Genomic DNA, 23,166 nt, shown 5'->3' with positions numbered 1-23,166 from the left:
TGCGCTTGTCTTGCATCAGTCATTCGTTGGAATCTGAGCTCCACACTGCACGCAACATGGCTGGAGGGTAGAGAGTAACGGGCTGCTTATAGCGGGTCTGAGATAAGAACAAACGTTATCTAATTTGAGTGGCCATACCGGACGTGGATAGCGGGTTCTCTCCAAGACTACCCACTACTCGCCCCGCTATATCAACCTCAAATGCACCTACAGTAATTGTTCTAACTAGCTTAGACATGAGTAGTATGTAAGGATTAGGGTATTCTATAGAATGGCAGAGATGGCTGTAGGTCATACTGCATTATATACGAGCTTGACAGTACACGTTGTTGAATTCACCACGTCATTATTGTTGCTTGTTACAGACGTGAATCCAACAAGATCTGCCGACATCCTGGTCAATTAATTTTAGTGATACAGTCTTAGAAGCAATTTTCTTAAGAATTTCGACTATGACAAAGGATTGTGTCGAGTGGGCGTGACTAGCACCTAACCAATGACGGACTTCAAGGCCGATTTTCCTTCTTCCGGGACGGACACGGCATCGCTTGCCTCCACCCGCCAAACTTCCCGTTTAAAAGAAGTAAAGTTACTGGAAAATGGAAATGCAGAAGCAAGTAGGGAGTTCGAGGTTTTCTATTTTCATGTTACAGCCTGTAGCGCCTGTAGGCATACTTGAAGAGTATATATATATATATATATATATATATATATATATATATATATATATATATATATATATATATATATATATATATATATATATATATATATATATATATATATATATATATATATATATATATATATATATATATATATATATATATATATATATATATATATATATATATATATATATATATATATATATATATATATATATATATATATATATATATATATATATATGCAAGTGGTGCTGAAGGAACTGGGGATGCCAGGGTGAGAAGACTGAAGGAATGGATATATATATATATATATATATATATATATATATATATATATATATATATATATATATATATATATATATATATCAGCAACACCATCCATTCCCTTCCAGTCCCAGCAGTAACACTATCCATTCCCTTCCAGTCTTCTCCACCCTGGCATCCCCCAGTTCCTTCAGCACCACTTGCATCATCTCATTTCTGTCTCTGGCATACTTCACACACTCCAGCATCACGTGCTCCACCGTCTCGTCCTCTCCCATGTCACACATCTGGCACACTTTGCTGTGGGACTCTGACCATCTGTAACTCCTTGCATTCACATTCATGCACTGTGCCCTAGCTCGGAAGAGGAGGTCACCCCCCAGGCTGCCATCATACCACTTTTCATACATTGGGGCCTCTTTCTCCCTATACCACTCCAGAGTACTCTTTTGTTCCATCCTAGTCCTCCATTCGCTCAGTCCAATACACTTCACCCTTCTGTCTATCTCTCTCTTCCACTTCCTTACATCCCAGTCTGGGCCCTCTCCATTTCCAACAATCATGCTCCAGTCACTCTCAACATGCTTCCCTTCAACTCGCTGGAATGCCCAACTAGTTTCCAGACCACTCTTCACTACCATCCTGACACACTTCTTCCCCCCACCTGCTATTCCTAACATTCCATAGAAACACCTTCCTAACTATTCTTGCATCATTCATTCGTTCTAGCCTAGCCTTGAATCTCAGTGTTGCCTTCACATGCCTCTCTCTGAAGGTACTCCATCCCATGTCTCCCCTTAATGCCTCTATTGCTGCATACCCTGGTGCATTTAGAGCCATTCTTGCTACTCTGTTCTGTCCTATTTCTAGCTTCTCTAATTCACTTTCATTCCACGTCATCACATCCATACCATACATGATGCTTGGAACAGCCACGCTCTTCCAAACTTCTCGCAGCACATCATACTTGCTGGCTCTCATCCTTGCTGCACTTCCTAGCCGACCCACCCACTGGTTCACCAAACTCATCTTTTCATTCTTTGCTTTCACACAGCCATATGGACTCATCCACATCCCCAGATACTTGTATTCCTCAGCCTGTTGCACCTCATTTTCTCCCAGTCTCCACACCAAGTTTCTTTCATCATCTGACCTATTCACAACCATCACCTTGCTCTTCTCACTGCTGAATCTCACCCCAAAGTCTCTTCCATAGCCATCTACAACATCCAGGAGACTTTGGAGCTCCTCTGCTGATTCACTCATGACTACCACATCATCTGCATACAAGAGCACACATACCCTATCATTCCCCACCTTTACTCCTGCATTCATCCTTCTCATTCTGGCAGCCAGTTCTTCTGTATATAAACTGAAGAGGGTTGGTGACAAAATACAACCCTGCCTGACTCCTCTCTCACTCTTTACCCAGTCTGTTTCTATGTCTCCTAGTCTATATCTAGCTCTTGTGTCCACATACATACTTTGCACTATACTAACTATCTTTGAACTCAGTCCAATCTTTTCTAAGACTCTGCCTAACATTCTTCTATTCACCCTGTCATATGCTTTCTCTATATCCAGAAAACCCAAGTATAATTTACTACCCTCGTTCCTTTTCCTCTCAATCAGCTCATTCACCACAAACATGTTGTCTTCAGCTCTCCTATCCACACGGAAACCATTCTGTTCTTCACCCAGCACTCCAGTTTGTTCAATCCATTTACACAATCTCTCATTCAGCACACCACTGAACACTTTACCTACTGTATTCACTAATGCAATGGGCCTGTAGTTTTTCAACTCATCTTTACTCTTGTATCCTCCCTTGTGTAACAGAGTCACCCTACATTCATTCCACACTCTTGGCACTCTCTCCTCCTCCCACACCTGGTTAAAGAGCTCAGTCATCCTATCAATCAGAACTTCTCCTCCAATTTTGTACATCTCATATGGTATCTCATCCAGCCCTGCTGCCTTACCATTCTTTTGCCTTTTCACACATTTCTCCACTTCCTTTCTGCTGATTCTATCAATCAATTCATCCGCGTCCTTTCTCTCCAGTGTCACACACCCTTCTTTCACATCAAATACCTCACCAACACCTCCAATCTCTTCCCAGAACTATTTGATCACCTTTCTCATCTCTTCCTTGTCTGTCACCACTGTCCCATTCACCTTGAGGCTCTCCACATTTTCATGGTCAGACATCCCCTCACCCCTCAGGAATCTATACCATTCTTTGCCACCTTCCACGCCTTTCTCTCTGAGGGACTGAATCACGCTTCTCTCACACCTACCCTTGGCATTCATTATCTTTCGCTTCGTCACTGCTGCTGCCTCACATATGCTGTCCATGCATTCTGGTACTCACTTTCTGCCTCTTCACTCTCATGCCTCCTCTTTCTCAGCTGTCTACACACCTTATTTAATCTCTTTCTCTCTCCTGGCATCCCTAACCTCATCGTTCCACCACGGCTTACACGTATGCTTTCTGGCACTCGTCCTCACATACCCTGTCTGGCTGGCAGCTGCGTTCTTCACATTCTCAACAAATCTATCATTCAATTCATCCACATCATTCAAGCTTTCATCTTCCCAGCATCTCTCACTCAGGTCTACCTGGAAATTCTCCCATCCTGCATCTCTTAGCCTCCACCTTCTCCTCTTAGCTTTTGTATTCCTATTCTGTCTCCCATTCAACTTGCACTCCAACACCAGCATGTTATGGTCCGAGACAATGTCAATCGTTCCATCCTCATCAATCCACATGCGCTCCACCATCTCACGCATTCTCCTATTCACTAACATATAATCAATCGCAGACTCCTGGTTCCTCGCACACCAAGTCACTCGTCCTTCAGCCAGGGTCTCATTCAGGTTCTCCAACTCCATCTCATTTACAAAGCTGTCAAGCATTTCTCCATTCCTGTTCATTTGCTCGCCTAGTATACCTACATGTGCATTCATATCTCCCATAACAATCACTCTCTCTCCAGCACATTCTCCCACGATCTTCCTTAGAATACCATACTTCCTGCTGTTCTCTGTCACTACTCTCTCACCCTCTACTGTCATGTATACTACAATCACCACCAAACTTTCACACTTCCTATGCTCACCTGTGCACTCTACCTTCACTGCTAGAATATCCTCACTCATGGCACAGCTTCCTACATCTAGTTTTTTACTCTAAAATTCCTTTCCTTCCTATACATGATAGCTACCCTCCTCCTACTCTGTCCTGCATCTTCCGTCCCTTTCCAATCATCACATACTCACTACCATCCACTTTCACATCATCCCTCAGGTGTGTCTCGGTCATTCCGACTAAGTCAAAATGCCACTCTTCGAGCTCCTTAGACACGTCCTCAAATTTCCCAGTGCCCCATCCTCTCACATTCACACACCCAATCTTCATGCATCCTGACGCCCCGTGGGTACCTCCTCTTCCTTTCACATTTGCACACTCTTTTGCCGCAGGTTCCCTTTCTCTCGGTAGCCTGCTCTCTTTCATACTTTTGTCCTCCTTTTCTCTCATAAAACACCCACCCTCCTCTTCGGATTCTATCCTATTCCTTCTTACCTTCCTCCCATCGCTGAGCCCACTCCACCAGGTTCCAGGCCACCCACACCCTTCCTATATTGGACATATGCACTCCATCCTGTGTCCACACCTGTCTCCAGTCCATCTTTTCCCACAACTGCATCCCGTCACATTTCCAGTCTTCCAGCCTTCCTACCAACTTTCCATTCACCCATCTCCTCTCCTTGTCCCGCCTCTTAGGGATACACATCATCAAGGGCCTCCTGTGTACCTTGCGCTCCACCACTCTAACTATTTCCTCCATCACCCTAACTGTCTCCCGTCCTCCTATATCTTCCAGCCCGTTTCCTCCTCCTCTATCACCACCAGGTCTTCGGCTCCATCTGGTGGAGGGAATTCATCACCGCCTCACGGATGCCCCGGATATTGGCCCCTGGTTTGCTCTTATCCATCACCTTGTAGCCACCTTTGGACAGGGAGTATATTTCTTTTCCTATTCCTCTCATCAGGCTGTCTCCAAACAGCCACATCCTCCTAACTTTACTCCCTGTCTTGAGCCACAGTCGCTTGCCATCCTGGATATACCTCCAAGATTGCCGACCTACGCCCATCCACGCCGACTCAACATTACCCTGGTCCTCCTTACCTCTCTGTCCATTGACCTGTGTCTGGCTGGGGGTATCCTGTACTTTCCTGCTCCTAGCTCCTCCCCTGGCCTCCTCCTGTACCTTCGACTCCTTACTTGCCTCCCCCAAGCTACTGTCCTCTTCCACCCTCAATTTTTCACCGCCACTCCCCTTGGCTACCATGGAGTCTGTTACAGCCTTGTTGCTGTAAGAGTGGTCAGACTCCTGTGGGGTCAGCGTACATGTGGCGCCCCCTACCACCTCTACTTCTCCCTCACTACTAGGGTCAGGGACCTCCCCTGTCCTACCCGTGTCTCCCTCGTTCTTTGTTTTACGTTTCTCCTCCCACCATGCCCTGGTAGTGTCTAGGCACTCAGGGCATAGGCCTATAAGGAAGTCGTTGCTCAGCAGCCTCTGGCTAGCTTCCTTTAGGCCCACACATCGCGTGTGGTATCAATCACCACAAAACTCACACGCTATAGAAGTACCCCTATTATCCACCTCACCTTTACATACCTTACAGTCATTATCATACATTTGTTTAATCACACAAGAAGAGAACGAAATAAACAAAGAAAATCGGGAGCAAAAACACACCACGTCTTACCTCCTCGGCGTCAGGTCCACATCCATACTATACGGGATGTCATTACAAAGGCCTGGATTAACTCAATTTACTCCTGCTGCGACCCAAGCGCGAAGAGGTAAACACAGGTTCCGCCGCTCTGTGTGTTGTGAGTGTTTTTTCCGGTCTTTTGCTTGACCTGAGGGTGCTGCTTCCTGTACGAAGATGGTTTTGAGTGCCTGTGGAACCTGTGAGGAGAGTGTGGCCAGCTGACAGAAGGCTGTGGCATACGAGAGATGCATGGTCTGGTTCCATGCCACCTGTGCAGGGATGAAGGACGCCAACATGAAGGCCCTTCAGTTCGACCTGCTGGTGTTCCTGTGCAGGCGTTGCCTCAATAGGAGCATCGAGGAATGGAGGAATGAAGACAACGATAAGGAAACGAAAAGCGTGCAACAGCAGAGTACCCAGACGGAAAACCCGAAAAAGGAAGCAGAAGTTCAGACAGAGAAGAATGAAGACCAGTAGGAAGTAGTGGAAGTTGGAAGAGTAGAAAACCGACCCAGGAAGAGGATGATGTTCAAGAAAGCTCCAGTCCATATCATCGGTGACAGTATGGTGAGGAAGACCTGAGACTTCCTAAGAAGTGGTAGAGCCAGTCAGGGCAGCTAAAGACAAGAAGATGAGTGTGGCTGTGGTGGGGGTCCTGCAGCGCCCGCGTGAAGGGGCGCTGTATGAAAAGACAAGAAGAGAGACAAACCAGATGCTCTGCAAGGAACTCCTGAAGCTTAAAATGGAATGGCTTGCAGAGAAAAAGGGTAATGTCAGCTTCCTGGATTTCGACGGGATCCTGGATCAAGACAGGCTCTTCAGCAGAGACGGCGTCGACCTCAACCAGGATGGAAACCAAAAGATGGGATGGCGACTGGCTGAGTGGATGAGGGCAAGGCAGGTGTGCTGCGTGGAGACGGCTTGACGAGGAGGACCAATGGATGACGGCAGACAAAGAATAGAACAAACTAACCAGGCAAGTGAATGTGTGAAGTTTGGCTGTATGAATGTGAGAGGATGGGGTGTGGGGAAGTTTGAGGATGTGTGCAGGGAACTTGAGGAGTGGAAGTTCGACGTAGTTGGGCTTACCGAGACTCACCTGAGAGATGACGTGCGAATGGAGGGATGTGAGTATGTCATGATAGGGAAGGGCCGTAGGACACAGGAGACACTGGGAGGAGGCGTAGCCTTACTCTACAAGAAAGGAAGAGGACTGAAAGTATAGGAAATAGATGTGGGGAGGTGTGAAAGTAGTGAAGATGTGATGGCAGTGAGAGTAGAATGTAAGAATAAAGTTGGCAGAACAGAGAAGATGGTGGTGGTGGTAGTTTATATGACTGTTATGGGAGAAAGAGCTGATAAGGAGAATAGGAAGAAGTTTGATGTACTTAGAAGAGTGGTGAGAGAGCATAGGGAGGAAAGAGTGCTTGTTATGGGTGACATGAATGCACATATAGGTTTATTGGGTGAACGAATGAACAGGAACGGTGAAATGCTTGAAGAGTTTGTGGATGAAATGGAGTTTGAGAATCTGAATGTTAGCTTGGCTGAGGGGCGAGTGACATGGAATGCAAGGGAGCATGAATCAGCGATTGACTACATGCTGGTGAATGGAAGAATGCGTGAAATTGAGTCACACATGTGGATAGATGAAGATGGTATGGTGGATATTGTGTCTGACCACAATATGCTGGTCATGGAGTGCCGGATGCAGAGTGAGAATGAAGTGAAAGTGGCAAGTAAGGAAAGGAGGGTGGGAGAACTTTCAGGTATATCTGAGTGAGAGAAGGTGGGATGATGATGTAAGGGTACATGATGTGAAGCACCTGAATGAGAGACTGGTTGAGAATGTGCGGAGTGCTGCCGAGAATCAGATAGGGTAAGTGAGAGTAGGTAGGAGAAAGAGAGTATGCAAACCATGGTGGAACACTGAAATCAGAGAGGCCAAGAAGGAGCGAAAGAGAATGAGTAGACAGTGTAGATGGTTGAGAAAAAAGAGACATGAAAGCGATGAGGCAGAGAATGAGTACCTGAATGCATGGAAAGAATATGTGAAACAACAGAGACTCACAAGGTGAATGATAATGAAAGCTAAAGTGAAGTGTGAAAGGAGTGTGATTGAATCTTTAAGAGAGAAAGGCATGGAAGGTGACCGTGAATGGTACAAGTTCATGAGAGGTGAGAATATGTCAGAGAATGTTGGTGTGGAGAGTCTGAAAGTGAATGGGGAAGTTATAACAGAGAAGAATAAGATCAGGGAGGCAATTAGACAGTTCTGGGAAGAGGTGGGTGGTGTAGGTGAAGTGTTTGGTGTGAGAGAAGGATGTGTGACTCTGGAGATGAAGAATGCAGATGAACTGAATGAGAGAATCAGCAAGGAGGAGGTAGAGAGATGTGTGAAAAGGCAGAAGAATGGGAAAGCAGCAGGTTTAGACGGGATACCATATGAGATGTATAAAAATGGTGGGGAGGTTGTTATTGACAGGATAACTGAGGTGTTTAACCAAGTGTAGGAGGAAGAGAGGGTGCCAAGATGTGGAATGAATGCAGGGTGACTCTGTTGCATAAGGGAGGACACAAGAGTAAGAATGAACTGAAGAACTATAGGCCGATTGCATTATTAAACACAGTAGCTACGTAAAGTATTTAGTGAAGTGCTGAATGAGAGATTGTGTAAATGGATTGAGCAAGCTGGAGTGTTAGGTGAGGAACAGAATGGTTTCTGTGTGGACAGGAGGGCTGAGGATAACTTGTTTGTGGTAAATGAAATGATTGAGAAAAAAAGAAAGGAGGGAGGCAAATTGTATTTAGGTTTTTTGGATATAGAAAAAGCTTATGATAGGGTGGATAGAGAAATGTTAGTCAGAGTCTTAGGAAAGATTGGGTTGAGTGAAAAAATAATCAACATAGTGCATAGTGTATGTTGACACCAAAGCTAAATACAGACTAGGAGATATAGAGACAGACTGGGTGAAGAGTGAGAGAGGAGTTAGGCAAGGATGTATTCTGTCACCAACCCTTTTCAGTTTGTATACAGAGGAGTTAGCAGCCAGATTGAGAAGAATGAATGCAGGAGTAAGAGTGGGAAATGAGAAGATAGGTGTGCTCCTTTATGCAGATGATGTGGTGGTCATGAGTGAGTCAGCAGTTGAGTTGCAGAGAATGCTAGATGTTGTGGATGGATATGGGAGAGACTTTGAAGTTAGGTTTAGTAGTGAGAAAAGTAAGGTGATGATAGTGAATAGGTCTGAGGATGAAAGCAATGCAGTATGGAAAATTGGAGAGAATGAGATGAATCAGGCACGAGAATATAAGTACTTCGGGATGTGGGTGAGTCCAAGTGGGTGTGAAAAGACAAAGAATGAAAAGTTAGGTTTAGTGAATCAGTGGGTAGGATGATTGGGGAGTGCAGCAAGAATGAGAGCAAGCAAATATGATGTGCTGAGAGAGGTGAGGAAAAGTGTGGTGGTGCCCAGCATAATGTATGGTATGGATGTGATTGCATGGAATGAAAGTGAAATTGACAAGCTAGAAGTGGGACAAAATAGAATAGGTAGAACGGCACTGAATGCTCCAAGGTACACAGCAGTAGAAGCTTTGAGAGGATATGGGATGGAGCACCTTTAGGGAAAGACTAGTTAAAGCCACACTTAGATACAAGGTCAGGCTGGAAAGAATGGATGAGGAAAGAATAGTGAGGAAGGTGTACCTGTGGAATGAAAGTGGGAGTCAGTGGAGGAAGAGGTGCATGAGAATGACAGAGAGAAGAGGTTTACAAGTGGTATAACATAAAAAACATAACATAGATAATAGATAACAAAGGGCCACCAGGGCCCATCTAGGTTATCCTGTATCAGTTGCACAGCGACCTCGTCATCAGTACTTAAAGATACACTTACAAGTTTTACACAATACATTATATACTAATTCTAAATATTTGGCCCATTAACAGGGCTAAGTTCTGCAGCAAATTCCTCTACAATCTGTGATCCCCATACATGGGGATCATGTCTTGTTTAACTATAGTAAATTTTTATAAAAACTATCATGCAGCGCTATACATAATTATAAGTCTAATAAATTTAAGTACTTATCTAATCTGTATTTAAACATTGTCAAACTAGTGCTATTTACAACCCTCTCTGGCAATGCATTCCAGAAGTTTACCACCCTATGACTAAAGAAATATTTTCTTATATCTAACCTGCAGCCTTGCTTTCTAATCTTCCTGCCATGATTTCTAGTCCTACTTCCCTCCTCTAAGGTAAAGAAAGATCTCACATCTATGTAGTTTGTATCTGAGAACATTTTAAATAACTCTATCATATTCCCTTTTATACATCTACTCTCAAATGAAAACATGTTTAATTCCTTTAATCTATCTCTATACTCCAGGCGCTTTAATGCGGATATCATCCTAGTTGCTCTTCTCTGAACTGCTTCTAACATGTTGATATTCTGCCTATAATGGGGTGACCAGGCCTGTATGCAATACTCTAAATGGGGCCTAACATAAGAATTATATAAGCTACGCACCACTTCCTTACTTTTATAACTAACATTTCTATTTATAAAACTCAGGATCCTATTTGCCCTATTTCTTGCTTCTAAACATTGCTTTGAAAATTTCATAGTCCTGTCTATCACTACTCCTAAATCCCTTCCCTCCTCTACTGCCTCTAGCCAACATCCCTCCATCTCATAGCTAAAGTTTGTGTTGTCTTTACCTAAATGCATAACCTGACACTTTTTAGAATTAAACTCCATCTGCCACCTGTCTGCCCATGCTATCAGCCTGTCCAGGTCTCGTATTCTGTAATTGTCCTTTTCACCCTGTACTGCACATGCTATCTTAGTATCATCTGCAAACTTTGATACTTTGCTACTAATTCCTATATCTAAATCGTTAATGTACACCAAGAAAAGAAGAGGTCCTAGCACTGATCCTTGGGGTACCACACTAACCACTTCCTTCCACTCAGACATTGCCCCATTTAATACTACTCTCTGTTTCCTATCAGAAAGCCATTCACTAATCCAATCAACTAACCTACCCCCTATCCCATGTAGTCTCAATTTGTACACTAGCCTCCTATGCGGTACCTTATCAAACGCTTTGCTAAAATCTAGATATATAACATCTATGCTATTTCCATCATCTAACTCCTTGGTAATATATTCTAAGATATCGAGCAAATTTGTAAGACAGGACCTCCCTGATCTAAAGCCATGTTGGGTATCTCTAATTAATCTATTCTCATTTAAATGCTCCCAAATACTACCCTTAATGATTTTCTCTAGTATCTTACATACTAGTTAAACTGATCGGTCTATAGTTATTCGCATCATCCTTCCTACCTTTTTTAAATATTGGTGTAACATTAGCTAACTTCCAGTCCTGAGGTATCTCAGCAAACCTAAGTGATCTTTCAAAGATTAACTTAAGTGCTTCAGAAATACTGTATGGGGGATGAGAATGGCTGGAAGGAATCAAAGTGAGCGTGAATGGATCGTGACAAGAGGAGGCAGGGTAGGAACTGAATGGGATGCAAGGAAATGGAAGAGTGAGATAGACAGACTGGTGAAGTGGGTGGGCCTGAATATATGGAAGAATGGGATGGAACGAAAGAGTACCCTGGAATGGTACAAGGAAAACGAAGCCCCAATGTATGAAAGGTGGTATGATGGCAGCCTGGGTGGTGACCTTCTCTTCCGAGTTAGGGCACAGTGTATGGATGTGAATGCAAGGAACTACAGGTGGTCTGAGTCCCGCAGCAAGGTGTGCCAGATGTGTAACATGGGGGAGGACGAGACGGTGGAGCATGTCATGCTGGAGTGTGAGAAGTATGAGAGACAAGCATGAGATGATGCAAGTGATCTTGAGTGAATTAGGGCATAAAAGGAATGAAAGAGTGGAGAAGACAGGAAGGGAATGGATGGTGTTGCTGCTGGGACTGTGTAGAGAGACGAGTGAAAGGATGATGGAGGCTGTGAAGGAGTATCTGGAAAGAATGTGGCGAGCGAGGTGTAGGGATCATTAACGAAGAGAAATGCTACTTTTGTTTCTTTCTTTTTTTTCTGTTTTGTCTTTTTTGTCCTCTACAGGAGCAGCCGATCCAAGGGCCTGGCTCTGGAGCGATCCCGAGCCACCTGTAGCATCAAGATCAAGATTTACTAAGATCAAGATCTAGATGTAAACAAAGGTCTTTTTGCTCTCCATTTCCTTGCTCTAGCTATGAGATAAAAACCAAAACATAGTTATCAGTTGTCACGTTGTTGACCGGTTGTCGTTATTTTTCTTCCTGCTTTACGAGAAGGAAACAGTGTCACCGAATGTCGACTCTTCCAGTTAAACGTCCGGACTGGTGGACAACCAAGTGAGTGCTTAAAGATGTCCTTATTAAGATTTACTTCCATTTTTCCCTATATATATATACTCAGCCTTAACGCCATTCTTATATGTAGCATACTCTATTTCACTTTCAAAACTGTGATTCGCAGAGGGAAGAAAAGTTCCAAATTGCAAAAACAATGGTAATGGTAATGGTCCATTATATTTCTTCCAGACCTTCACAAAACCCTTTGTATGTATATCGTGGTTTAGTATAACGTGGAAGTAAAAACGTCAATGATCCTTTAAAAGAAGGTTAAATATATTTATGGATAAGGATGATGAGATGGAATTAGGTAGCCAGATCAGAGAGAAGAAGAGGGCATACAGAGAGTTGCAGAAAAGTGGGGAAGATGTAGATTTGATTAGGTACAGACAGGTCAGAGATGATTTGAGTAAGGTTATAAAAAAAAGTAAAAGGCAGGCAGAGATAAAACTAGCTAGAGCTGGGAGTAAAGATCCCAAAAAATTATATAGTTATTACAAGGTCAGTGATAAAAGAAATAAGGATAGGATTGGACCACTCAGAAAAGATGGTGTAGTAGTGGATCAAAATGAAGACATAGTAGAATTATTGAATGAACAATTTTCTTCAGTATTTACTAGGGAAAGAATAGGAAATCCTGTTACAAACAGTGCGACGAGTAGTTTAAGAGCTTTAGAAAATATTGATATAAAACCGGGAATTATTAGGAAATTTATTCTTGAACTAGACGATAGGAAAGCTAGTGGTCCTGATGAGCTACATGCCAGAGTACTTAGGAGGGTGTAGACAGTATTTCTGAAGCACTTAAGTTAATCTTTGAAAGATCACTTAGGTTTGCTGAGATACCTCAGGACTGGAAGTTAGCTAATGTTACTCCAATATTTAAAAAAGGTAGGAAGGATGATGCGAATAATTATAGACCGATCAGTTTAACTAGTATAGTATGTAAGATACTAGAGAAAATCATTAAGGGTAGTATTTGGGAGCATTTAAATGAGAATAGATTAATTAGAGATACCCAACATGGCTTTAGATCAGGGAGGTCCTGTCTTACAAATTTGCTCGATATCTTAGAATATATTACCAAGGAGTTAGATGATGGAAATAGCATAGATGTTATATATCTAGATTTTAGCAAGGCGTTTGATAAGGTACCGCATAGGAGGCTAGTGTACAAATTGAGACTACATGGGATAGGGGGTAGGTTAGTTGATTGGATTAGTGAATGGCTTTCTGATAGGAAACAGAGAGTAGTATTAAATGGGGCAATGTCTGAGTGGAAGGAAGTGGTTAGTGGGTACCCCAAGGATCAGTGCTAGGACCTCTTCTTTTCTTGGTGTACATTAACGATTTAGATATAGGAATTAGTAGCAAAGTATCAAAGTTTGCAGATGATACTAAGATAGCATGTGCAGTACAGGGTGAAAAGGACAATTACAGAATACAACGAGACCTGGACAGGCTGATAGCATGGGCAGACAGGTGGCAGATGGAGTTTAATTCTAAAAAGTGTCAGGTTATGCATTTAGGTAAAGACAACACAAACTTTAACTATGAGATGGAGGGATGTTGGCTAGAGGCAGTAGAGGAAGGAAAGGATTTAGGAGTAGTGATAGACAGGACTATGAAATTTTCAAAGCAATGTTTAGAAGCAAGAAATAGGGCAAATAGGATCCTGGGTTTTATAAATAGAAATGTTAGTTATAAAAGTAAGGAAGTGGTGCGTAGCTTATATAATTCCTATGTTAGGCCCCATTTAGAGTATTGCATACAGGCCTGGTCACCCCACTATAGGCAGGATATCAACATGTTAGAAGCAGTTCAGAGAAGAGCAACTAGGATGATACCAGCATTAAAGCGCCTGGAGTATAGAGATAGATTAAAGGAATTAAACATGTTTTCATTTGAGAGGAGATGTATAAGAGGATATGATAGAGTTATTTAAAATGTTCTCAGATACAAACTACATAGATGTGAGATCTTTCTTTACCTTAGAGGAGGGAAATAGGACTAGAAATCATGGCAGGAAGATTAGAAAGCAAGGCTGCAGGTTAGATATAAGAAAATATTTCTTTAGTCATAGGGTGGTAGACTTCTGGAATGCATTGCCAGAGACGGTTGTAAATAGCACTAGTTTGACAATGTTTAAAAACAGATTAGATAAGCACTTAAATTTATTAATTTATAATTATGTATAGCACTGCATGATAGTTTTTATAAGAAATTTACTATAGTTAAACAAGACATGATCCCCATGTATGGGGACCACAAATTGTAAAGGATTTCCCCGCAGGACTTAGCCCTGTTAATGGGCCAAATATTTAGAATTAGTATATAATGTATTGTGTACTTGTAAGTGTATCTTTAAGTACTGATGACGAGGTCGCTGTGCGACTGATACAGGATAATCTAGGTGGGCCCTGGTGGCCCTATGTTATCCTATTATTTATGTTATGTTATGTTATGTTATGTTTAGGTACTAGTTTGCTTTGCTCATAGAGTGACTGGCATGTGTATGCCTAGCAGTCTCTTGCAGCTTCCCTCATTTTTGTTCTAATGCATTAACCCACTTAGTGCTACAGGTGATTCAAAATTTCTCCAAAGTCAGGTTTTTGTATCTATCCCAAAGCAGGATCTGTGGGAATGCAGGGTCTTGAGTCTAGTAATTCCAAAGAGCGGTGTCCGTTGTCCAGGGATGCAAGCGTTGGTGCACCAGGTTTCTACAGGCACTTGAGGGTGGGTGGTGGCAGCATCTGTCGGATGGCTGGAAGTGCTGTCCTCCAGAATAGAATGTGTGTTGCTTGTAGTTGCTGCTTCCTCTGGCAGTCTGTACCACACTTGTACAGCTCTAGGGAACATGCTGTACAAGTAGCAGTCTACCCTTGTGCTTGGGTGGCTATAAGTATGCTGTTCTTCTTGATTGTATTTTCTGTTTAGGGTTCTAGTTGTCCTAGTGATATCTTGTGGCAAGTGGATGCTCACCAATCCCCGATGCACTTTGAAGAACATCTCTGCCTGATGTGGGGTGCGTCTGGTCTGCAAGGTGTCCCATTTCAGGTTATCCAGCATACTGGTTAGGGTAAGATGAAAATTAATATTTTTTCACTGGAGTGATCAGAATCACCAAAAACACGGCAAATATGTGACCAGAATCACTTAAAACACACCTGTAAAGTAAATTCTGCAATCATGATAACAAACAACATATTGGGAAATTAATCACTACTGTTGAAGAATAAATCATTATCATGCTTTACATATTCTAACCTAAGCTTCACTGCTAATCCTTACATAATATAATCTGACCTCTAACATAAACCTAACATAATGTAAATGTAACTGAAAATCCCGCATTCCCTCTGGTCCTTCTTGGGGCTAGGCACAAAAACCTGGCTTAGGAGAGATTCTGAGTCACCTACAGCGATACGATGTTGCCACTGTGCAAAGTTGACAGTGATTCTTATCACTTTAGCGGAAAATATTAGTTTTCTTCTTACCCACAACCGAAAACTCTCTGCATTCCCACAGACCCTGCTTTGGGCTAGTTACAAAAACCCAGCTTAGGAGAGATCTTGAGTCACCTATAGCTTCAAGAAGGCTACTGACATTTTTCTGCCACTTTATATTGGCATATGATATGTATACAATGTGAACATCTAGAAAGAAATGATAAGAAAAAAATAAGGAGGCAGAATTATACATTGCTAAAACTTGGAATTGTCATAATGTAAAATGAAAGTCAACTAGCGTCCTAATGGGATAACACTGAAATAACCTTAGCCTCTTCCCGAGGTTAATACTTACATCTCAGGTAAAATAAGGTTCCAGAATATGCCATATATAGCATCTTCCTGAAGCTTGTTAAAGCAATGAAAAATAAGGTAAAAGATTGCTGAATTGAGAAGAATTGTAGTCATGATGGATGCCATATTCTCAAACTTGATCTAGCCGCTAGTATCCTTACCTACACAACACTTCTTATGTGGTTAGGTGCTTTGCTGGTATGGCAAGTCTCGGGAATTCAGAGATTCCATGAGATGTTAGTCTGGTCTGCCATACTTGTCATCTTAGCTGATCACAGCACAGAAGTGCCTCACCTTCTCTAGGAAAGCTAATGATGCATCGTAAACATTGTAAGGAAGATCAGTGTATACCATCTTGCTATCAGTTATATACAGTTACTTTAGCAATAACAGTCCTTTATTTATTTGAACTAAGAGGTACACAAAAGCATTTGATAGAGGATAGTACATGCTGCAGGGAGCAGGTTACATGCTGAGTCACTCTCTCAAATGCCTCCCAGTGGTCCAGGAATAAAGTAATTTATTTTACACTGATTCCCATGGGGATAATTGTTTCAGTATTTTTAACATTTCAGTTAACAAACAGCCTTCAGGAACTAATTAAGTTTGAAAACCTAGATTTCACTGCATATATACAACCATAATTGATGGGCAAAACATGGCTTAAGAAAAAAAATACACATACATACTAAGCACTGCCATAAGAAGTACGTAGCTATATACCAAACACTGTCCAGGTTAATATTTATCAACCTTTTACATTTGTTTATTCTTATTTTCGTTATTTTTGGGGGGAGTGGGTCTGTGGGGGTTGGGGATTCATTCAACAAGTTTCCAGAAGTTGATATACTGCATGATGTTCTTATCTGACATATAAGTATTAATCCTGGGAGAAGAGGCTAAGGTTATCTGCATATTTCCCAACTAATGTGGATGACGGCAACCAATACTTAAATGCTGGGCTATGGAAATAGATTATTCAGTAGTAAGAGTAAATGACAAAACTGTAAATTATAAGAAACAGAAGACTAAAAAAAAGAGAAACTAATGAAATTACTAATGTGGTGTTCTTTTACAGCCAGTCCAATACCAAGACAGACCACATAGGATATGCTGATCATCCTGACCTAACCAGCAATGAATCAGTTGTGAACAATGGATGGTAAGCTGATAAAAACCATTCTTAAGTCTTTAACTCATGATTGTTCCTGATGGTATGTTTTCCTCCTGGAAAGTGTCCACTTAGACAATTAAGTATATCATTAATAGAATGAACTTGTCAGCAAAATGGCATATAGGGAATATGGTTATTTTAAATGCTTAAATAAACCAGTACAGTATAGTACATAATTAAAACTGCATTGATATCTCATTTTATCACTGTGCTGTTTCAAGTTCTTGATAGCCACAGACTTGTCTTAGCCTGATTTTCCTGTTTCTTCCTGCAGGGTTGACTGAAGCAGTGAACACAACTCATCACAGGGGCAATACCCAACAATCACATGATATTTGTTCTAAGATGCCAATACTGTGCATGTGCATGTAGCTCAAAGCAGCACCAGCTGCAGATCTGTTACACAGCAGCCTACATATTATTGCTGTTTGTGGGTGCATCATCCTATTACAACAAGAATGGAAAATTTAGAGAAGTATAAGTGTGCAAGGTGTGAAGTAATCCTGCCAAGCAAAAGCCACCTCATTCAGCACTCACTTTCACACATTGGTGTAACAGTGCATATGTGCCAGCACTGTGATCAACTCTTCCTGAGTGCCAATGATCTGGTGAAACACAGCTTGACCCACGCAAGCAAACATGAATGCCGGATGTGTGGCAAAGAATTCACCCGTCGCAGTAATCTGAATCAACATATGTACATTCACAATGGTGAAAAAAGACATGTATGTAAGATATGTGGCAAAGGTTTTAATCAGAAAGGCAACCTTATTAATCACTGGAATAGTACACACACTGATGTCAAGTACCATTGTGGGGAGTGTGGGAAGGCATTCCACCGCAAGGACAGCCTGGATAAGCACATGAACATCCACACTGGGGAAAAAATCTATCGTTGTTTTGTGTGTGATAAATCATTTCACCAAAAAGCTTACCTAACCAGTCATCTGAACAGCCATAGTAGTGTAACAAAGTACAAATGTGACGAGTGTGGTAAAGGGTTTTCATACAAAACCAGCCTAAACAGACACATGAACATGCATGCTAATATCAAGAACTTCAGATGTGACAAGTGTGATAAGACATTTACCCGTAAAAGTCACCTCCTGGAACACATAAACAGCCACAGTGGCTTAACATTCAACTGTGACAAGTGTGATAAAACATTCACCTATAAAAGCAGTCTGCGTAACCATCTTTTGACTCATGATACGTCCCTGGAAAGCAAACATAGGTGTATTTTGTGTGGCAAGGCTTTTACTCACAAAACAAGCCTGACTCGGCATATGGACACACACTCTGGGGTAAAAAATTTTGAGTGCGACGAGTGTGGGAAGACCTTCTCACGGAAGAGTCATTTACAAGAACACAAGAACAGTCATTTAGGCATAAGTTTTGACTGTGACAAATGCAAGAAAAGTTTTGCTCATAAGAGCAGTCTTAAGACACATATGAACACACACCATGGAAGCCTAAGTGCGGAAGGTGGTGGTAACAGTCTTGCACGTATCCACAGCATGGAAAGTGCAGAAAGTGATATTAATGAGCCTATAAATACAAACACCACTTAGATTTATACTGTAGAAAAAGTACCACCAACAGGTTTAGTAATTTTAATCCTACATTCAAGCACAAATGTAGAACAGTATTTATGAATATGAACAATTTTTTTTTTTGCAAAATTTCTTGTGAGCTTACAGTTTTATGTGAATGAAGCATTGTATAATACAGGTCTTACTAGTTAAAGGATATGTATTAGAAGCTAAGACCTGTGAACAGTTGTATTAGAAGCTGAAAACACAAGGGCAGCTGTGTTGCAAGTCAAAGGACATTTGGATGTTTGTGTTGCAAATTAAATAGTTAATTGGATAAGAATATGATCACATAATAATGTTATTTTATGACAATTTACATGTTTATAAACAAATATCAACACCATGATAACAATAGTAAAGAAATTAATAAGGTATTGATAATTGAAATAATGAGAACATTACGTATTATACTATTATCTTAGAAAGACATTTTTACTCATAATAAGAGGAGCAGCTTTGAATTTAAGACAAATAGTATGTAGCACTAGCTACATGTTATATATATATGTGACCACTATCAATAGTATAATAAGGATAGCATCCTCTCATAATGTTATTTGTAATAAAGTCAGTAGCCCAAGGACACGTGTAATTGGGAAAAACCTTTCTCCCCTTACCAGACCAGTATGGTGTTTTGGTAAGGCAACTGGCCTATGAGCAAGAAGCAAACTAATGGGTACTAATAGTTTACAGACAATACACTTATGGAGGTAGATACATAAAAAAGCTTCATTATGGCCACACCAAATAACATCAAAACAAATGATACAGGTATGCCACTACCCATATAGTACATTCAAGTAGCTTAGGGAACCCATTCTCTTTTATTCACTAGACAATCAAAGATAAACCTCAAAAGTAATAATATAGGCACAGGACTGAGTTCTGCATAGCTTATTTGAATTATATATATATATATATATATATATATATATATATATATATATATATATATATATATATATATATATATATATATATTTTTTTTTTTTTTTTTTTTTTTTATTTTTTTAAGGAAAAACTGTTTCCATTAATTGAGGTGCACAAGATGTTTATCATTTTACATAAATCTTCATCTGAGGCATGTATTGATTTTTGTCTCCATTTTAAAGTATTTTTGTTATGTTTTAACTTTATAAAGTTTATTCTCCCTTATTTATAACCTTAATTTTGCCCTCCATTAATTCTTTCACCATTTTTTATCATCTCCTTGCACATACAAAGATAGTTATGCACAAAATTAGTGCATTAGATGAAGATGCTGTAAATAGAATAGTTAACAAAATGCAAATTGATCCTACCAAAGTTATTTTTACTAATTTAATGTTTAATAAACTGAGATAACTGACTTTTTAATTACATTATTATTTTGTTTTCCACTTATTTGAAGTTGAAATGAAAGAATTCCCCCCTAATATTATCTTGTTGAAAAATGTCAATGCTAATAACAAAAAATATATAGTAATATGTAAATATCACTCAGAAAATTTTAAGATATGACCCATGGACAAAGAAATGTCAGTCACATCCCACTTTCACCTTGTTAGTTGTTCAGTGAGGCTCATAGTCATTCCATTCAGAAGTGTTTATTTTCCTCCCATTTTATTTTACTTTTTCACATTCTTTTCTTGAAGTAACATTTCAGCAAAGCAGCATTGATATGCCTAAAGTTTGGAAATCCCAAGTGTAAGGTAAAGCAAGAGGATGTGTAACCACTCAAACTAATGCTGAAGCTTAATAAGCAAATTTCATATAAAAAAATATCCACTATACTACTTTTCTTTCAACACTTGCCAAGTTTCCTCCAGACTTTACTGCGAAAACTTTGGATTCTATGTTCAGCACTGTAAACACTTCTCAAGGAATATTGGGAGGGAGAGGTTATGGCACATATATTTGATTACATGTGTTGATTTCCATGTAAATTTTGCATAGATGATTTCCATATAAATTTTGCCAGCTATTTTCATCTCAGTTGACCTAGCCTCTTCCCTCATCAAAATTTTAACCAACAAAGAAAGCCAAGATGTAAATGTATATGTTTGGTGATGAGAATGTTTAGTATTAAGCACTTACATAAATCATGAACAAAATTTAAGTGTATCAAAATCGTATATCACATAATCTTGATCTAGGCTAATGAATGATGGAACAGCTGTGTGCTCCATCCTCCCCAATATTAATGCAAACAAGACCCTCACCAACCAACTAACTTCACCAGCCATTATCATAACTCCATTATGCAGATGTGTAAGCTAAGTGATCCAATAGATATACTCAGGCCCATGTATATAATGTTACAGTTTGCTTGTTGCACAAAGTAGTACCACAAGTCTTCACTCGTGACATATGGAGTGGGATTTTTATTGTTTCCCTTTGCAGACAGATGAAAAGGTTACTCTAGATTGCCTTCTTCAGTTACATAAAAAGTTACTCTAGATTGCCTTCTTCATTGTTACATATCTCTATAGCTGAATACACAGTCTTCCTATAGTCCACGATGAGCTTTATAATTTCTTCACCTGTCAGCATACCTCCACCACCACCCTTAAAAAAACAGGAAAAATTGCTCTGAAATGTCCTTTCTTTAGTTTTAGAAGTCTGGTGTCAAGCCATTCATTGATGATACTATTGATGTCAGGCCAGACTGGGAGACTCTTTCAGCCCAGGAGTCATCTATGTAGCCAGGCCACCCTGGCCTTACCCACACACTAACGTTTACACACCCACACCTACATGCATAAGCACACATGCACATATCACACAGCCCTCCCTCCAATCACTGTGTGGTTGATTGGGAGTGTTGGGGTCGGCTACAGGTGTTAATTCAAACAAACGAATCGTCTTGCCCTCCTCATATGCTGCTGCCCTCCCTGGCCTGGCCTACCTCTCTCACCATGAAAAAAGTCAGAGTGAACCTGTAGAGAGAGAGAGAGAGAGAGAGAGAAATGCAGGCCAGCAAGCCAATCCTATGCTGGCACTTCAGGAATACTCCTAGGTCTTCCTATTGCCAGCCCATGCCTGTTATTATTAATAGCTATTATTATTATCAGTTTCAGCATTTCCTGAGCTAATAATGCAGAAATCTTGTTAATCTGTCTCTAAAACTCTTTATTTTTAATATAACTTAACCTAACCACACACAATGACAAGTTAAAAGACAAAATTTTCTCTTCTTCCCTTCAATCTATCACTAATTTCTTCTTTTATTCCCTCTTTCCTCTTCCTCTTTCCTTTCATCATCACTTTCCTTCATCAGTCATTTTCCTTCTATCTCCCAGCATCTAAAAATTCATCCTTGTACCCTTGCCTTTTAACTCAGTCCTATTATTCTATTTACCTTTCTGCCTTGGTGCTTAGGGAGGCCATTCTCTCACCTCTTTTAGGATTTCATGTGAATAAATCTCTTCTATGTTTCCATATTTATTCTACTTGCTACAGCCTGCTATTTGGTGATTTTACAAAACTTCAGAAGCTTGTGTAGGAATTAAAATAGTGAAGACTGTGGCCATTAATCTTCTGCCCTCCATAGACCCTTCCTAATGTCAATAAAATGGTCTAATCACACCCAAATCTCGCATATTTTTGTTCATCTGGTTACAATTTGGTGATTTTACGCAGGTTCAGAAATTTATATGTGGATTAAAATAATAAAGATTGTGGCCATTAATCTGACCTCCATAGACCCTTCCTAATGTCAATAAAATGGTCTAATCACACCCAAAGGCACAAGACAAAAATGTGTCACAGTATATTTCCTAGTGTATAAGGACTGGCTGGCTTTCTTCAATAAAAGTCTAAAGGAAATACAGAAGCAGGCAGGGAATTCAGGAATGTACCAAATAAAGCAAGTAATATTAATGTAGCCCCTCACCCCATAACACCCAACACACTCTTGCCACCACCCATCCATGCCAGTTTGATAGTATTTGCATGTCTCGTGTGAAGATAAGACAGATAAGCAGGTAATTTGATAAGTTGATAGATAGGTAAATGGACAAATAGATAAATAAACAGATAGATGAAAAAGTGAATAAATTAATAGATAGATAAAAGGATAGATATCCTTGACAGGATGTATATATTCTTTTACTAATTATCAATTTACATTTACTGTGGTATACTGTTCGAAATACTCTTATAATTATCAAGAATAAAGGCATGGGAAATACAGAATGAGAGAAATATCATAGTTTGCCTTTCAAATAACTCGCTTTTTCTTTTTCCTTTCCTGCACAATATGAAAACATGTCCTGCATAATTAAAAGCTGTTTAATATTTACTGCGTTGACAAATAACCACAGATGGACACGATAATGCTGGGGTCACACTACACCTTTTTTTTTTTTTTTTTACTACGGCGCCCTAAACGGTCATACAGGCCGATTTTCTGCAACTACATACGACTGTCGTAAGGTTTGGAAGTATTTCAGTGCAAGAAGGACACCCAAAACGAAGGATGTCCACCTTTGGTGGGGGTCTGAAGGTGG

At 40.5% G+C, this 23,166-nt stretch overlaps 2 protein-coding genes across 4 annotated transcripts in view; one reads left to right on the top strand and one right to left on the bottom strand.

Annotated features, from left to right (window-relative positions):
• Positions 1–7,425: 7,425 nt before the first annotated feature.
• Positions 7,426–19,256, top strand: LOC123508780 (zinc finger protein 525-like). Of its 3 annotated transcripts, none has more exons than XM_045262686.1 (4): positions 7,426–7,466; positions 11,833–12,104; positions 16,986–17,069; positions 17,356–19,256. In XM_045262686.1, exon 4 carries the CDS (start codon positions 17,540–17,542, stop codon positions 18,650–18,652), a length of 1,113 nt encoding a protein of 370 aa, XP_045118621.1. In that variant the 5' UTR covers positions 7,426–7,466; positions 11,833–12,104; positions 16,986–17,069; positions 17,356–17,539; the 3' UTR covers positions 18,653–19,256. The 3 variants fall into 3 exon arrangements, with proteins under 3 accessions (XP_045118621.1, XP_045118624.1, XP_045118623.1); XM_045262689.1 differs by lacking the exon at positions 7,426–7,466 and adding an exon at positions 14,734–14,840 and having other exon boundaries at positions 11,727–12,104; XM_045262688.1 differs by lacking the exons at positions 7,426–7,466; positions 11,833–12,104 and adding an exon at positions 15,044–15,183.
• The window catches only part of LOC123508781, a 54,469-nt gene continuing 45,815 nt past the window's right edge, over positions 14,513–23,166 (bottom strand). The window contains exon 2 of the mRNA XM_045262690.1: positions 14,513–15,174. Within this exon, the coding sequence (XP_045118625.1) occupies positions 14,709–15,173 (465 nt within the window). The 5' untranslated portion in view covers position 15,174 and the 3' untranslated portion in view covers positions 14,513–14,708. The remainder of the gene's footprint in view (positions 15,175–23,166) is intronic.

The sequence above is a fragment of the Portunus trituberculatus genome, chromosome 25 (assembly GCF_017591435.1).
Source record: "Portunus trituberculatus isolate SZX2019 chromosome 25, ASM1759143v1, whole genome shotgun sequence".
In the NCBI taxonomy this organism is placed as follows: domain Eukaryota; kingdom Metazoa; phylum Arthropoda; class Malacostraca; order Decapoda; family Portunidae; genus Portunus; species Portunus trituberculatus.
Note: the sequence above shows the minus strand (reverse complement) of the source record. Positions and strands in the feature narration are given on the sequence as shown.

Bases quoted from the DNA above. Each gene is read 5' to 3' on its own strand.
- LOC123508780 (XM_045262686.1), top strand. From the start codon at position 17,540: ATGGAAAATTTAGAGAAGTATAAGTGTGCAAGGTGTGAAGTAATCCTG.